The following is a 16,654-nucleotide window of genomic DNA, read 5'->3' on the forward strand; positions in this document are numbered from 1 at the left end:
GTCTCCCTCACCAGTGTGGATGCCTCTGGGTAATGTCCCTGTTCAGAGTTCTCTGAGGCGGGCACAGTGAATACCGTCCACCCCACCAAGAACAGCTCATACCTGAGCTCATTCCTCAGAGATTTCAGTCTCCTGATGGACGACCACCTTGGTCACTGACATGTCTGGGTGCTGCTCCTTTGCCTCCTTGATGGCCTGTACAAGGACCTGAGAGAGACAGAAACCATGCCCATCAGGCAGAAAGCCTGACTGGTGAAGGAAGGTAGGGGTCTCAGGACACCATTTTGCTGGCAAACTGAATCTTTCCATCTGCAGCACCAAGGAGCATTGAGGTGGGGCAAGTTGCTGACAGCCTTCTCCCCCATACCCCCCATCCTGCAGAGGGAGGGTCCTAGACTGGAAGCATAGAAACAGGCAAGGCAAGAGGGACTTCAGGGGTGACAGCTGTACCTGCTGGGCAGGTCTGGGAGGATTCACTCAAGAAGTGAGTCAGAAGGACAAAGCAAAATCTCTGTTCAGTGTAGGGTAACCGAGAAGTTCAGAAGGGAAGAGAGAAATAAAGAAGCATGCTATAAAAAGAAAAGATCTCTGGCTAACAAAGAGGGAAGTAAGATGGGACAGCTTATTACACGCCATGCACTGGCCTAAGCACATCATCACCACCACCACCACCATCATCATCATTATTACACTTAATCTTCAGAACTCAATGAATTAGAGCAGTAACATTGTTTCCACTTGTTTTTAAAAAGTAAGCTCTAGGGAACCCTGGGTGGCGCAGCGGTTTGGCGCCTGCCTTTGGCCCAGGGTGCGATCCTGGAGACCCAGGATCGAATCCCACATCGGGCTCCCGGTGCATGGAGCCTGCTTCTCCCTCTACCTGTGTCTCTGCCTCTCTCTCTCTCTCTCTCTCTCTGTGACTATCATAAATAAATAAAAATAAAAATTAAAAATTAAAAAAAAAAGTAAGCTCTACACCCAACATAGGGCTCAAACTCATGACTCCAAGAGCAAGAGCTGCAGGCTCCACCCACTGACCAGCCAGGTGCCTCTCACTGTTTCCATTTTGTAGACAAGGAAACTGAGGTTCAGTGGGTAAATAAAGTAGTTAATGTTTCACGGCTAGTAAGTGATGCAGCAGGGATTTTAACTTAAATCTATAAGGCTTTCTTCTTTACTACACTGTCCTTGAGTTTTGAGAGACCCTGTTTTGGCATCTGGAGGAGTTTTGATCATTTTAGAAAAGCTGAATGAAGCAGAGGGAAAGTCAGAGCAATGACAGCCCTACTCTCTCGCTGGACAGCAAGTCTCTGAGCCTCAAGCTCACAGCACCCAAGGTGGAAGAGCTTCGGGGAATGATGACGTGGGGATTCTCAAGAGACATGCCTTCCATCAAAGAGGACTCTAGCTAGATCTGACCACCTGACTGTGGACACTGGCTCTTAAGAACTATCTCTAGGAGGGGATCCCTGGATGGCTCAGCTGTTTAGTGCCTGCCTTCAGCCCAGGGCATGATCCTGGAAACCCGGGATCGAGTCCCATGTTGCGCTCCCTGCGTGGAGCCTGCATATCTTTCTCTCTCTCTGTCTCTTGTGAATAAATAAATAAAATCTTAAAAAAAAAAAAAAAAAAGAACTATCTCTAGGACGTACAAGGGACGAAGGGAAGTTTCCAGTTGACTCCATGAAAGCCATTTTTGGAATGTTTTATAGGCCCCTGGTCATTTTCCTTGATCCTTTTTGCCCAACCCACCTGCTCATGTGTCAAAGCTCAGCCCAAGCCCCCCTCTATGCTTACCCTGGCCTACAGCTATCTCTCCATGAAAGCCTGCACCTACTACTTCTTGCTTTAAGTGCCTCCTCACCTACCCAGAGTACACCATGTCTTAGCCTTACCACGTATCCCTCGTACCCAGGAGAACTGAGGGACTTGGTATCTATCTGAGCTATCAAGTGTGTGTATCACAACAACCCAGAAAGAAATCTATGATTATCTTAATTTTACAGGTGGTAAAACTACAGCTTAGAGAAGTAAAATAACTTGCTCAAGGGCACACAACCAGTACGTTGCAGAATCAAGAGTGAACCCAAGGTTGTCTCACTCCAAACCCAAACACCTTCCGGTCCCACTGCTCTTGCTCTCTGGCACTGACTGAGCACATGGCAGGGGCTCAATCAATCAGACCACGTGGGTGGGTGCAGAAGCTGGTAGCATAGCAGGATCTCCTGAGCTGGGGCAAGAGGCTGCAAGGCCTCTTACTTGGGCTTTGCAGCCTTGTTGCTGGGACCCCGAGCCTGGCATTCTCAGCTGGGAGTCTCAACCCTGCTACCAAGGGAACTGCCAGCAGTGCAGCTCAGGTTTTCTTTCTTTCTTTTTTTTTTTTTTTTTAGGCACATCAGCATAAAGGCCATGGAATTACTGCTCTAACACTGCTGTCAGTGATTCCAGAAGCATTTGCATGCAGTCCCTTCCTCCCCCTCTTCTCTGCAGCTTTACTGTTCTAACCTCACCCAGCAGAGAATGGGAAGCATTAATCCTGACCTTATTATTTGCTAATTGCTTGCAGCACACAATTAGCACCTAATTAATACAGAAACATAGAATTTTAGTGCTCAGAAGGGCCTAGAAATTATCTAGATCAACCTGCTCTCTTTTTAGGAGACAAAAAGGAATCAGAGGTAGTGTGGTTTGTCCAAGGTCACACAGTAAGTTAGTGACAGATCTAGGACAGACTTGAAGTCGAAGCTTTCATGGCTCTGCTTTCCCTCATCTCCTCCGCCACTTCCACCCTCTGAGGGCAGGGATTACCTCTTCCTTTTGTCTTGTTACCTTCCTCTCTCTCAGCACAGGTTCAGTACACGAAATCCCCGAATAGCAACAGCTCCACCCACCCAGAGCCCACCATGTATCTCACCCCACAGTCCAACATCCCACAATTCTCACAACAGCCTTGAGGGGAAGGTGCCATAACGTCCATCTTAAAGATGGGGAAACTGAGGCCTAGGAAGTTAAGAGCTAGAATATGGGGAGACCTAGGATTTGAACCCAAGCTTTTGAGTCTAAGGCCTGTGTTCTATTACACTTCATGCTCCCCCACCTGCAGCCCTCCTCCCACAGACCTCTGTGGTCTGATTCCCTTCACCCTTCTCATTTAAGCACTAGAATAGCCCAGAGAGTTCCTGGGGATGAAGCTGGCAGAGGCATATTCTGAAAGCTAACTCCTGTCTCCATCCATCTTCCCACCCTGGGACCTCTTCCATGGCCAGAATCTCTTCAGCATCCCCACCTGATCATGGTCAATATCGGCATCTCCTGTGATCACAATTCTCTTCTCAATCCGGGTCTCTGAAATCCCACCTTTTACAGTCTGAAACCAAAGAAAGATCGTTACATAAGAAAGAAAGGAAAGAAGGGGAGGGGAGGGAGAAACAGTAAGAGATTATTCTGAAAACTCTACTCCAAATTTTAATCTGCTGCTGGGTACCGTTTTAGATTAGCTTTCTTATCCACTTGTTCAAACTCTTAGCTGCACCTGCTAAAACGAGCACACCTCTATTCCCTTGGATTGCTAAAATCTTTAATAAGCAAAATGGAAAGTCACAAGTCTTTACTTATTTTTTTCCCTTTTTCTTCCTCCCAAAAATCACAGAAATTCAGTGAGTAAACAAAACCGACAGGTGTTTCTTTTTGCTCTTTTCCTGTACGTTTTGATTATTTTCAAGAGGAAAACTCAGAAGACTATGAACAAAAATGTCATGCAGCTTGAAATTAGGCTCTTTATTTTCAAGCATTTTTGTATCACTGGTATCAAAGGATCCTCAAATAATCTTCTCAGGGTGGGTAGGTTTCCCTAATTTGACAGATGAGGAAAACCAAAGTCTAGACACATTAAATAACTAGCTTCCAGTCCTCTGTGCATTGATAACAGAGTTTCGTTAGAAATCTAGATTTCTTATGGACAAGAAAATATATTTTCCTTTAGTGCTGCAGCAAACATGGACTTGTGTGTCTGATTTTCAGGGAGTAGTTTCAATTTTAGATAATTTTTCCTGCTTGCCCCCATAAAAAATGTTCTAATAATTCCAATATTTCAGCATGCAAACTATAGTTCTCATGGCCTGGGCACTGGACATGATAGAGAAACTCTTTGTTGGATCCTGAGTGTTGAATTTTAACTTGGAAAATACGGCTGCATAATAATGCCAATGACACCTGTCCTTAAATAGACTTTTTAAACTTACCTCCATAGCCAGATGACTGGAGAGATGAGCAGATGTGTAAAGATAACCACAGGTGACTTTAGGAGCCTACTAACTAGGTAGGCAAGGGTGCCCTCAGGGTCTCCTTGGTTTTACTGCTGGGGAAGCAGCAGGGCCTTTGCACCTGTGACCTTGGAATCATTGGGCTCAGAAGGGATGGACCTGGAAACCCTTGCTTCTAGACCAGGGTCCTTCTTGCAGAGAGGCAGCAAGCTTAGCATGCATGCCACTGGATTCCAGAAGGAAGTTCTAACTGGCCTGTTACCTTAGTAATCTGAGTTGTGGTTGTACTGCTTGTGGTCTCAGATGTGATAGTCTGAGCTGTCAGCAAGACTCCCGGGTCTAAGTCCCCATTGCTGTCGTCGGTCTGCAGAAAAAAACACAACTCATCATTATACCTCTCAGGAAAGCTTTGTGGGCAAATGTGGCAGGAGGCAGCTTTGTCCTTCAGCTGTATGTTCTCAAGCAAAAACCTGATTCCCTTACGGTAATGACTTCATAAAGAAAACAATCCCCTGGTGACAAGGTTCCTTCTAAGAATGCTAGATGGGTCAGTTTACTCGGTGCTGGGTCAGTGAAAGGAATGGATCAGAAAAAAGGCAAGATTACAGCCACAGGCTCAGTAAGAGTGACAGTGACTGCACATGTGTATGCAACGTGCCAGAGTTCACAAATGGCTTCCAAAACATTGTCTTTTTGGATGTCCACACAAGTCCTATGAAATAAATACTAAGGACAGAGGCTGATTAGCACTCCTAGGTAAGACAACTCAGGTCCAGAGAAGGTAGATGATTTTTTGCTCAAGGACTCAAAACTTGTAAGTGGAAGTTGTCCTCTCTACAAACCTGAAGCTCTTTAACACACCACCCAAGGCAGGAAAAGTATAAACTCTTGTGTGCTAAGCCAGGGGTAGGTCCTGAATCATGGGGCAGAACTTTCCAGAAAGGACCAGGAAAGGTCCCTGCCAGGGTTTAAGGAGCTAGAGAATGTCAGGCTGTCTTCTTGGAAGACTGAGATGGGAGCCTGGAGCAAACGATGTAGGAAATGTCCCTTTATGATACCATGGGAGAGGGACATCTGGGTGGCTCAGCTGGTTAAGCGTCTATCTTTGGTCTCTGAGTCCTGGGATCCAGCCCCTGTGTTGGACTCCCTGCTCAGCAGGGTGTCTACTTCTCCCTCTCCCTCCACCACTCCCCCTGCTTGTGCTCTCTTGTGTGTGTGCGTGCATGCTCTCAAATAAATGAATAAAAAACCTTTTTTTTAATTACAAATTTTAAGTTTTTCTTATTTTTTAAAGATCTTATTTATTTATTCACAAGAGACACACGGAGAGAGAGGTAGAGACATAAGCAGAGGGAGGAGAAGCAAGCTCCCTGCAGAGAGCCTGATGTGGGACTCGATCCCAGGATTCTAGGATCACACCCTGAGCCAAAGGCAGATGTTCAACTGAGTCACCAAGGCGTCCCTATAAATAAAAAATCTTAAAAAAAAAAAAAAGGACACCATGGGAGGAAACCTATAGGAAATCTCAATGACATTTCTGACAGAAAAAAAACCCCTATTTTTGAAATGGACCATCCTTATTAGAAAGGGCTTAAAAGTATTTAGAATGCTGGGCTGTGCAACTAATCCATACAGAGAATGAGGGCTGCGGCTACTTCTTGTTTCTCTAAAGCTCACCATATTATGACCAAAACAAATGTATTATGATCAGACTGAGAAATGACACTAGCAAAAATGAAGAGAGATGGCTATCAGCACCCAGATGGCTGGTAGCAGGACTCAGAGCTGCCAACAGTCCTCTGACCGGGATGGAAACAGACAAGATGAGTAGGCTGGGTGCTAGGGGCTGCCCAGAGCCCATGTTGTCCTAAAAATAATGACCAGTTGGTCCTGGTATTATACACAGGCTCAGAGGAAATTTAGGGAATTGCAATTATTTTCAAAAAGAGGGATCCCTGGGTGGCGCAGTGGTTTAGCGCCTGTCTTTGGCCCAGGGCGCGATCCTGGAGACCCAGGATCGAATCCCACATCGGGCTCCCGGTGCATGGAGCCTGCTTCTCCCTCTGCCTGTGTCTCTGCCTCTCTCTCTCTCTGTGTGTGACTATCATAAATAAATAAAATTTAAAAAAAAAAACAAAAAGAACTCTGCAGTGGGCAGCCTGGGTGGCTCAGCAGTTTAGTGCCACCTTCAGCCGAGGGCGTGATCCTGGAGTCCCGGGATCGAGTCCCATATTAGGCTCCCTGCAAGGAGCATGCTTCTCCCTCTGCCTGTGTCTCTGTATCTCTCCCTCTCCCTCTCTTTCTGTGTTTCTCATTGATAAATAAAATCTAAAAAAAAAAAAAAAAAAAAAGGAACTCTGCAGTAAAAAAGGTGTTACATTACTATCCTTTCCCACCCTCTTTATATGTCATTTGTATTATAAGCAGAGGCCTCCAACCTGTTTCTGAGCAGGACCACATTCACTGAGGCAAAACATTGATATGGGGGGGTGGAAGATAGGAGGAGGAGAAGAGAATTAGGAAGAAGAGTCTCTGGCTGAGTTCCCTTCCAGGTAAGAATCTAGACCAAACGAAGAGAGGGGACATGACTGTAATACCTAAATCTTACATACATGCCATCATCATGCTAGCTAGATTATTGGCTAGTTCACTAACACTTCAGCCCAGACCCACTTATCTACCTTAGATTCAAACTTGATGAATGTTTAATGTACTCCTACTATGTGCCAAGCACAGGATGCAACTGTTACCTCAATTCCACCTCTTAATATCTCAAGTGGGTACTATTATTATCCTGGCAGTTCCGTTGGTCCAGAGAAGTTAAACAATTTGTCAAGGTTCTATGGCTAATCAGTGTTTGGACTAGAACTTAGGACAAGAAACTTCTTGTCTGAAGACTGAGGTCTGGGTCCCAGCTCAGACATAACTAGCAATGGGATCTTGGGCAAATCATCCTGACTTCTCTGAGCTTTAGTTTTCTCATTTGTAACAGGCAATACTGTTAATACAGCCCCACCATGGCATTGTTGTGAAGATCTAAAGAGATTGTAGAAGTAAAATTACTTTCTACATTATCATAAGAATAAAAATTTGCATGCCAGGAGGGCTAAACCTTTTTGAAGAGCTCTACCTCAGGAAGCCCTGAGTGGCTCAGTGTTTGAGTGCCTGCCTTTGGCTGGGGGTATGATCCCGGATTCCCGTGTTCAAGTCCCACACTGGGCTTCCTACATGGAGCCTGCTTCTCTCTCTGTCTCTCATGAATAAATAAATAAGGGCAGCCCCAGTGGCTCAGCTGTTTAGCGCCGCCTTCAGCCCAGGGCCTGATCCTGGAGACTCAAGATCGAGCCCCACATTGGGCTCCTTGCATAGAGCCTGCTTCTCCCTCTGCCTGTGTCTCTGCCTCTCTCTCTTTGTGTCTCTCATGAATAAAAAAATAAAATCTTAAAAACAAACAAACAAACAAATAAATAAATAAAATCTTAAAAAAAAAAGCTCCACTCTAATAAATCAGTGACACTATCATATTTTCCTACCTCCCACCGACTCCCTTATTCCCTGCTTTCTGTCTCTGAAGAAGCAAAAGATGGAGGAGACATTGTTATCATTTCTGACTTATACTCTTCCCACATGTGGACTCTTTTCACTGACCTTGTAACCAATGTTTCCTCAAAATGGTGCTGTGGCTTTGACAGTTGTTTATAAAGTTAAACATCCATTTATCCTATGATCCAGCAATTCCACTCTTAGGTGTTTACCCAAGATAAGTGAAAACATATGTCTACACAATGACTTGCACATGACTGTTCACAGCAGCTTTATTCACATTTGCTCCAAACTGGAATCAACTTAAATGTCCATCAACAAAGGAAAGGATAAACAAATTGTGGTACATTCATAGGATACTACTCAACAATAAAAAACAGGAAACTACAGATTTTTACAACTTTGATGAACCTAAAACAACATGTTCAGACACAAAAGTGTACTACTGTGCACTTCTCTTTATATGGGGTCCAAGAAGAGGCAAAACTAAGCTACGGTTACAGAAATCAAAGCAATGGCTGCCTAGAGGGGCTAGGAGCAACTAGTCTATGAAGAAAGTTTCAGGAGCAATGGAAACGTTCTGTATCTCAAATGTGTCTTGATTACACAAGTATATACATTTGTCAAAATCAATCAAATTGAATACTTAAAATCTGTGCCCATCCCTGTATACAGACAGGCTTTGCCTCAAGCATGCACCTTCAGCCCAGGGCTGTACATGCACATATACATAAGCAGTAAAATCCTGTTCTGGCTCTCTTCTCACCATGTTCCCCAAGTGTGGGAATTGTAGAATAATTAAAAGTTTGTTTTTTTTTTTTCAATTAAATCCTGGGCTAACTTGTTTGCCAAGATAATAAAAACTAAAGCAGAAATATAGTACATAAATAACAACAATAGCAAATAATTACCTGGTGTTTATTATTTGCCAGGCACATTTTCTGCATATTAGTTACACCATATTACACTATGCTTTTTTTTTCTTTGCACTATGCTTTTTCATTTGCCCGTTTATCATGTACATTATTCCCTTCAGAGGCTTTTAATAGCCATATAGAATTACCTTAATTGGATGTACCACAATTTATTTAACCTGTTTCCTATTGATGGACATTTAGGTTGTTTCCATGGTAGTAACAACTTAATTTGAAATGCACATTAATTTATTCCTTGCAATAACCCTATGAGGTGGAACTATTACTAGCCCCATTTTACAAATGAGGAAAATGAGGCACACAGTGATTGAGTAACTTGACCACGTACGTAAGTGATGTAGCAGGTGTGAACCTAAGAAATTTGATTCCAAAGTCAGTACTTTCCCCACTATACTCCACTGTTTAGCATGAATAAGTATTTGTATTTTGAATGACTATCTTAAGCCTGGTTAAAATGAAATAAAGATAGATATGTAACAATATAATATAGCTACCATTACCTTGATCTGAATAAACTTATAAAGGCATTTTTTAGAAGAGAAAGCTAAGGCTTTAAAAGTATAAGTAATTTGCCAAGGGTCACAAAACTAGCAAGTGTTGGAATTAAGATTCAAGTCTAACTCCAAAGCCCACATGCTTTATCTAGCACATCATGCTGGCTCTACACTTCACTTACACATGAGTATATTTTAAAATAGCTGCCTCCTTTTCCTGTTCTTATAGGGACTACACTCAAACCACGTGGGCTTTTGTGGGCAGGCTGGACCTAACAATTTTCATGCATATACTACAAAATTCGCTTCAAAACGGAATACGGTGAAATGTCAGTCTCCCACTCCTAACCACAGTCCTGTAGTCCCAGTCCCCTTCATTAGAGGCCACCCCTGCTTTTTGTTTTGTTTTGGGATTTTTTGAGTACCCATTCAGGTATAATATATTCATATACAACCCTCTTCTTTCCCTCCTATGAAGAGCATATGATTTATACCATATTCCACCATGGATTTTTTTTTAAAGATTTACTATTTTAAAGAGGGTAGGTGGGGAAGGGGTAGAGGGAGAGGGAAAAAATCTCAAGCAGACTCCCCACTGAGTACAGAGCCTGACACGGGGCTCAATCTCACACCCTGAGATCACGACCTGAGCTGAAACCAACAGTTGGATGCTTAACCTACTGTGCCACACAGGTGCCACCCACCATGCTTTTTTTATCTATTAATTTATCACATAGGTTATTCCTATCAGAAATGTTTTTATTTATTTTAAAATTATTTTATTTATTTATTCATGAGACACACACACACACATACACACACACACACACACACACACACACACACACAGAGGCAGAGACACAGGCAGAGGCAGAAGCAGGTTCCATGCAGGGAGCCCAATGTGGGACTCGATCCTGGGTCTCCAGGATCATGCTCTGGGCTGAAGGCAGCCCTAAACCGCTGAGCCACCCAGGCTGCCCTATTTATTTATTTTTTAAAGATTATTTATTTATTCATGGGAGACACATAGAGAGAGGCAGAGACACAGGCAGAGGGAGAAGCAGGCTCCATGCAGGGAGCCAATGTGGGACTCGATCCCGGGTCTCCAGGATCACGCCGTGGGCCGAAGACAGCGCTCAACTGCTGAGCCACCCAGGCTGCCTCAGAAGTGTTTTTAAATAGCTGCACAGAATTATATTAATTGGATATACTATAATTTCTTTAACCTGTTCCTTACTGAGGCTAGTTAGGTTGTTTCCATGGCAGTCACAATTTAAAGAGTTTTTTACCTTATGAAAGTAGTTCTTACATCCTCTGGTTAATGATGTGCACAATCTTAAAGTAATTTCCTATTCCTTCCTTCTTCAATCCCCTGTACTGTCAAGTCCTATTCATTCATTTCTGGCTCTCTTGACACAGCTCTTTCTTCTCATTTCCTCCAGCTACACTTCAGTTCTTTATAAGCATCTCTCCAGACTTGCTCTAGTCATATCCCTGTCTCCAGGCATCCCCCTACTTTAAAATATTTAGCACACAGCCTTAGGAGTCATCTTCCAAAAATCACTGCTTCAATGATGCTGCTTTATCACCCCTGCTAAAACACTTTAAACAACCTCTCATTATTTACCCAATTCCACACTATAGACACAAGCAAGACGAGGGATGCATACTAACAGTGACTGAGCATCCACGAACACACCAAACACTGTCCAGACATCATTTCACTTAATCCTCCTCCAAATCTTGCAATGGAAGGTGAGACTAGCCCCATCTGACAGCCAAAGAAACAGAGGGAGGGAGAGATTAGCGATTTGTTTAAAGTTATCCAACTAGCATGTAGTTGAGCTAGGATACAATTTCCATCTGCCTAATTGCAAAGCACGTGCTTTTAATTGGCAAGTGACACTGTTTCTTGAAAGGGATATCTCCTCCAGTTCATGGTGTGAGGATTAGCTGCAAAGATTTAGGTGAAATCAGTCAGAGCTTCACATGGCCACCTTGTTCCTGTCATGCAGGCTTCAGCCAAAATGTGGCCTCCGCAGAGGATTTTCCTGACTATGCCAGCCTCAGAGGAACAACCTTTCATATAATCTCATATTCTCTAACTCTGTATCCTATTTAATTTCTTTATAGCACTTATCATGTCTGAAATTTGTAACTTGTTTATATGTTTTATTTGTTTCTCCTAACTATAATGTAAGTTTCAGTGACTAGGGCCTCTGTCTACTTTGTACATTGCTTTGGCCTAATACATAAATGCTCAACAAATATCTGTTTATATTTGTTTATCAGTTTATAGAAGGAAAACTTTTTCTACCTTTTGGCTTCTGTGAATAAAAAAAGGAAAAAAAATTCAACATAAAGCAACTCTTAGCTCATCCAAATTACCAACAATGGAGAAATTTTACTAAAAGTAAACAAAATTTTTATTTAAACAAAAATTTAAATACTTAAATTCTTGTGTGATTTTATTTTTTTATTTTTTTAAAAGATCTATTTATATATTTTGAGACAGAGAGAGAGAGAGAGAGCGTGTACATAAGCAGGGGGAGGGGCAAAGGGAGAAGCATATTCTCCATTGAGCAGCAGGGAGCCAATATGGAGGCTTAATCCCAGGACCCTGAGATCATGACCCAAGCCGAAGGCAGATACTTAACCAACTGAGCCAGCCAGGTGCCCCTTGTGTGATTTTTTTTTTAAAAGATTTTATTTATTTATTTGAGAGAGAGAGCATGAGCAGGAGGGAGGGGCAGAGGGAGAAGCAGACTCCCTGCTGAACAAAGAGCCTGATGCAGGACTTGATCCCAGGACCTTGTGATCATGACCTGAGCTGAAGGCGGATGCTTAACCAACTAACCCACTCAGGCACCCCTCTTGTGTGATTTTAAATTTAATTGTAACAAATAATAATAATAATATTTTAAAGATTTGATTTTTAAGTAATCTCTACACCCAATGTGGGGCTTGATCTCACAATCTCAAGATCAAGAGTTGCATGTTCCTCTGACAGAGTCCTCCAGGTGCCCCATAAATTATATTGTAGCTGTTATTTATTTATACTTTCACACATGATGCTTAATTCAAGTCCATATAGTGTCATATCTTACATAATCTTCATAATAAAATAATGAGGCATGGGTGCCTGGGTGGCTCAGTCAAAGTGTCTGCCTTCGGCTCAGGCCCAGGTCATGACCCTAGGGTCCTAGGATGGAGCCTGGTGTCAGGCTCTCTGCTCAGCGGGAAGTCTGCTTCTCCCTCTCCCTCTGCCCCTCCCCCAGCTCATGCTCTCTAATAAAATCTTTTAAGAAATAAAAAATAAAATCATGAGGCAGATAATAACATCATGGGTGGGGAGTGGAGGGGGGTGGCAGGCAATCAAAGCTCAGAGACGTTCAGTTACTTGTAGTAATTGGACTAAGTGGAGGAGCCAGAATCTGAACTCAGGTTTGTGTGACCCAAAGCCCATGTGCTGAACCATTACACTAGACTGCCTTCCCTAACTGAATTGGGTGGATATAAGAAATCAGATGCAGGACAACTTTGCTTTTAATGAAGTACTTTGGGACATCCTTAGATCATCCTTAGGGTATATGATATCTAAGATCAGTAATCTCTTCTAAAAGGAATTAACCCAGAAAAGCCTGGCATTATCTGTAGCAAATGATTGAGAAAGAAGGTTCTTTATTGTGTTTACTCCAGTCTTTGCTTCTGAAACATCATATCATGTCCCACCTGGGCAGCCTCATAAGTGATGGTCTTGGTTTCAGTGTGAACAATAGGGACATCTTTGGTTGGGATTTCACTCTTCACCGAGTTGGCAGTATCTGAGATGGTGACGGTTTGAGTCTTCACCAGGGGAGGCTGTGAAGCAGTAAAGAAACAATGTTACCAGAGTTTCCTGAAGGCCCTGGAGAACTAATCTTCTGACATTGATCTGATCAAAGTGATAGCTCTAGTCAAGCAAAGGGCTAGCTCAACCTCTGCCCAAGACTTGGACACTATTCCAAAGTAGCCTTGACAAAGTGTCAAATCATGAGGGATATTAAAAAACAGCATTACTGTAATCATTTTCATATGCTTAATGGAAAGCTGTAATATACAAAACACTTTAGACTGACCTTCAGAATTTGAATATAAAATTGTTTGCCAAATAACAGTCACTTTTGTTTGTCCTTGTGACTGTGCCATTATAATTAAGAAAATTAGTCACATTTCCTCCACTAACTACAAATGGTAGTACATGAAACAGCAATAGCATTGGATTGCTTTATCCTGGAATTTATTAACTTCTTTCAAATCAATGTCAGACATTCACTTTGAATTTATTGAGAAGGAACAATATTTGGAAAACTGGAAAGAAAATCATCACTTCTACCACCACCTGCTGATTAATCTCAGAATTTCAGAAGAATGAACATTAGTGGAGTATCAAAGACTTCTTGTCCATCAGTTCACCTTGCCAAAGACTACAGATCACCCTAATACTACCATTTGATTGTGATAAAGTGGCCATCCACCTTAGCATAGATTAGTGCCTGTGAACATGGACGCCCTTATGAGTGGGGTCAGTGGGAGTGGTGGGCTGTACTATGTGGCGGCAATACATAAATAATTATTTGGGGTCTGAAATCTCAAAAAAGAAATCAGTTTTCAATCAGTCCCTCTTTTAATGAAGAGTATTTGAATTTTTGTGGCATGGCCTCAGAACACTAATGGCTGTTCATCATAAGAGTCTCAGAAACTCGCTTCTTTATATAGCTCATACTTGAGCAAGGAAAAGAGAAACCCACTTAAACCAGCTTCATAGAGATAAATAGCTGGAATTTACCCTCAAGAGTTTTAAGTCATCAGGGGAGAAAACATTTCTAGCCATGGAGTTAATTCCTCTGAATAAATTTATTTGTAGTAATCAAGGGCTTTGACTTTTGATTCTGAAAAAAGCAGAGAGGCCACTGCCTTCACCACCACCACCACCTCCTCCACAGAGCAGATTCTGGCCCTCTCCCAAAGTGAATCATTAGACCTGCATCATTGAATAGGTTACTACCTGGAAACTTCGAATGAGGGTGGGGAACTGGTTACCCACATGAGAGTCAAGAAATGATCCATTTTGCTTTCCAAGTGGCTCTCCTGGTGTAACATGTTCTTCACTACTCTCTGCCTTTTTTTCACCAAGTTGTCGCTGAGAGGAAGCTGGTGATACTGAGAACTTTAAGGCACTGGCCTGTTCCTCCACTCCTATACATTCCCCACTTGAGCCTCTTGGCATTTCCTTAATATCAAGATAGCCAGCTGCCCCCTGCTCCTTCTCTTCTGTCTCCTTGCTGCTTATGGAGAGGGAGCCAAACTCAAAGCTTTGTGGAGACTCCGACAGGGTGGTTATTTGGCTCTTACTAGATATTACAGAATGCTTGGGACCATCCCATTCAGAGTCAGGGTTGGTAGATGGCCCCTTTGTCACGGCAGCCACCTCCTCTGTGAGAATGCCATTCATATTCTACAAATGAATGAACACATACAAAAGCAAGATTAGGAATAAGTGGGGAATATAGTAAACTCTGAGAATCAACAATGGTTTTTAAGAGGTCTCAAAAATATTAGTACTAATATAAACCAAGAAACTTAGCTCCTAAGGTAGTTGAAGAACTGCTGTTCACTATATTAGTGCTTAAGCAGTTCCGACCTCATTTTGGTCATATTTCTATAACCCTGTTAACTTGAGAAATAATTTTGATGAGCCTCACACAATACCAAGTACTTTGTGTTACTATGATCTTCCCTGGATAACACATATTCCTCATACTTAAAAGAGTTACTTTGCCATTCCTAAATACCTAACTCATTATTATGCACAGGGAACAATGCAATTTATCAGCCAATCAAAACATATTCACCGGGAGCCTGATCAGGATGAAAAACGTTTCATATCTCCAAGCCATAAATATCATCACACTAGCTTCTAATGGAGAACTTAAATCTTGACTTTGGATGGTAGGGATTAAAATACTGAATACATCCAGAAAAGACTTAATCCAATCATTGTCATGCAATTAAATATCAAAAGTACTGAGGTATATAATAAAAGTGACCCAGCAGCTGAGATAGATTTCTTCATAGATGAATGACCTATGTCTGACTCCTAAGAAGTAATCCTAGAAACAGTTCCGTCCTAGGCCAAATGCCTCACACCATAGGAAAAACAGTACTTCCAAGAGATTGTGGATGACAAGATAACATCCCATGGATGTATGTAATCTTAAAGTTTAAAGGGGGAGATACTATAGGTAGAAGAGAAGGAATTCATGTGAGTAAAAAAAGAATATGAGCCATATGAAAAACTCAGTCTGACTGAAGCCAAATGTCAGGAAAAGTAACCATGTACCTGTGCTCACCAGAAAGCCATGTAGGCCTGGAATTTTGGTAAATATCAACTTCCCATAGTACATACCACCTAGGAAAGGACTCTTTTAAAAAGGTGTTCCTGGAACCAGTGACACATGCCTGGATCAGCTCACATACGTTAGTACTCAAATCACGTTCTATGCATTCTATTTTTTTAAAAATCACTGCTGCTCTTTAACTTGTAAACCAACCTACATGGTGATAAATATAAACCAGTGACCTATTAAGGTGAGAAAAGACGCACTACACTCAAGAACTTCAGGCCAACTTTACTTCTAAGCCATCTTGAAGCTGTCAACTCAAGAGCATCTCAGAGTGGTACAAGCTGAATTCAGACCAGGCAGGACTGAATATGAATATTACATACGGCATGAAAAATGCAATTGAGAGGACAACAGAAACTGTTTCTGTATGCAGACGAATCAGAGGTACATAAAATATTCTTGCTAAGAGTATATGAATTTCCTCATATTTAAAATGATAATAATACCTGGTTTGACTCATGGGGTTCTGAAGATCAAATATAATAATACATGTGAAAGCACTTTGTAAATTCTCAAGTACCATATAGAGTCACTTAATTCAACCAACATTCTGAGCACCTATAATATGCCAGGGCCTTACTTACTAGAATAAATTAGTTGTTATTATTTACACACTGTATTACTTTCTAGGGCACTTTTCTCACCATTTCTTTTGAGTCAGACAAGCTGTTAGAGCTGTCCAAAAATAGATTAGCTGGTAATAAACAAATAGACTTTTTCAAATTGCTATATGCTAGCTCTAGCACTGTGAATAGCATATCCAAACCCACTCACATGAGAAAAACTTCACAGCTTTTCCAAACAATTTTGTCACAATTGAGAAGGCTGATTTATAACCAGGAAAATACCTAAGACAATCGAGTTCGAGCCAATTTTAGACCAGTCTGCTCAAGTGATACATGGTGGTCTGTCATCAAGAAGCCATTTGTGAACTGAACATTGCTTAGGCCAGCAACACCTGGCCCAAAATTGCC

General features: G+C 42.0%; 1 protein-coding gene across 17 annotated transcripts in view; it reads right to left on the reverse strand.

Annotated features, from left to right (window-relative positions):
- EPB41 (erythrocyte membrane protein band 4.1) overlaps positions 1-16,654 on the reverse strand; it is a 200,403-nt gene that overhangs the window by 3,000 nt on the left and 180,749 nt on the right. For 9 of the 17 annotated variants that reach the window (XM_041765004.1, XM_041764997.1, XM_041765005.1 and 6 more), the window contains 4 exons: positions 12,967-13,095; positions 4,525-4,626; positions 3,287-3,367; positions 103-207 (listed from right to left, as the gene is read on the reverse strand). In XM_041765004.1, the coding sequence (XP_041620938.1) occupies positions 109-207; positions 3,287-3,367; positions 4,525-4,626; positions 12,967-13,095 (411 nt within the window). In that variant the 3' untranslated portion in view covers positions 103-108. Of the gene's footprint in view, positions 1-102; positions 208-3,286; positions 3,368-4,524; positions 4,627-12,966; positions 13,096-14,281; positions 14,732-16,654 lie in introns of those variants that run through there. The other 8 variants (XM_041764995.1, XM_041764989.1, XM_041764988.1 and 5 more) reach the window with 3 other exon arrangements.

This window comes from Vulpes lagopus, chromosome 8 (genome assembly GCF_018345385.1).
Source record: "Vulpes lagopus strain Blue_001 chromosome 8, ASM1834538v1, whole genome shotgun sequence".
Lineage (NCBI taxonomy): Eukaryota > Metazoa > Chordata > Mammalia > Carnivora > Canidae > Vulpes > Vulpes lagopus.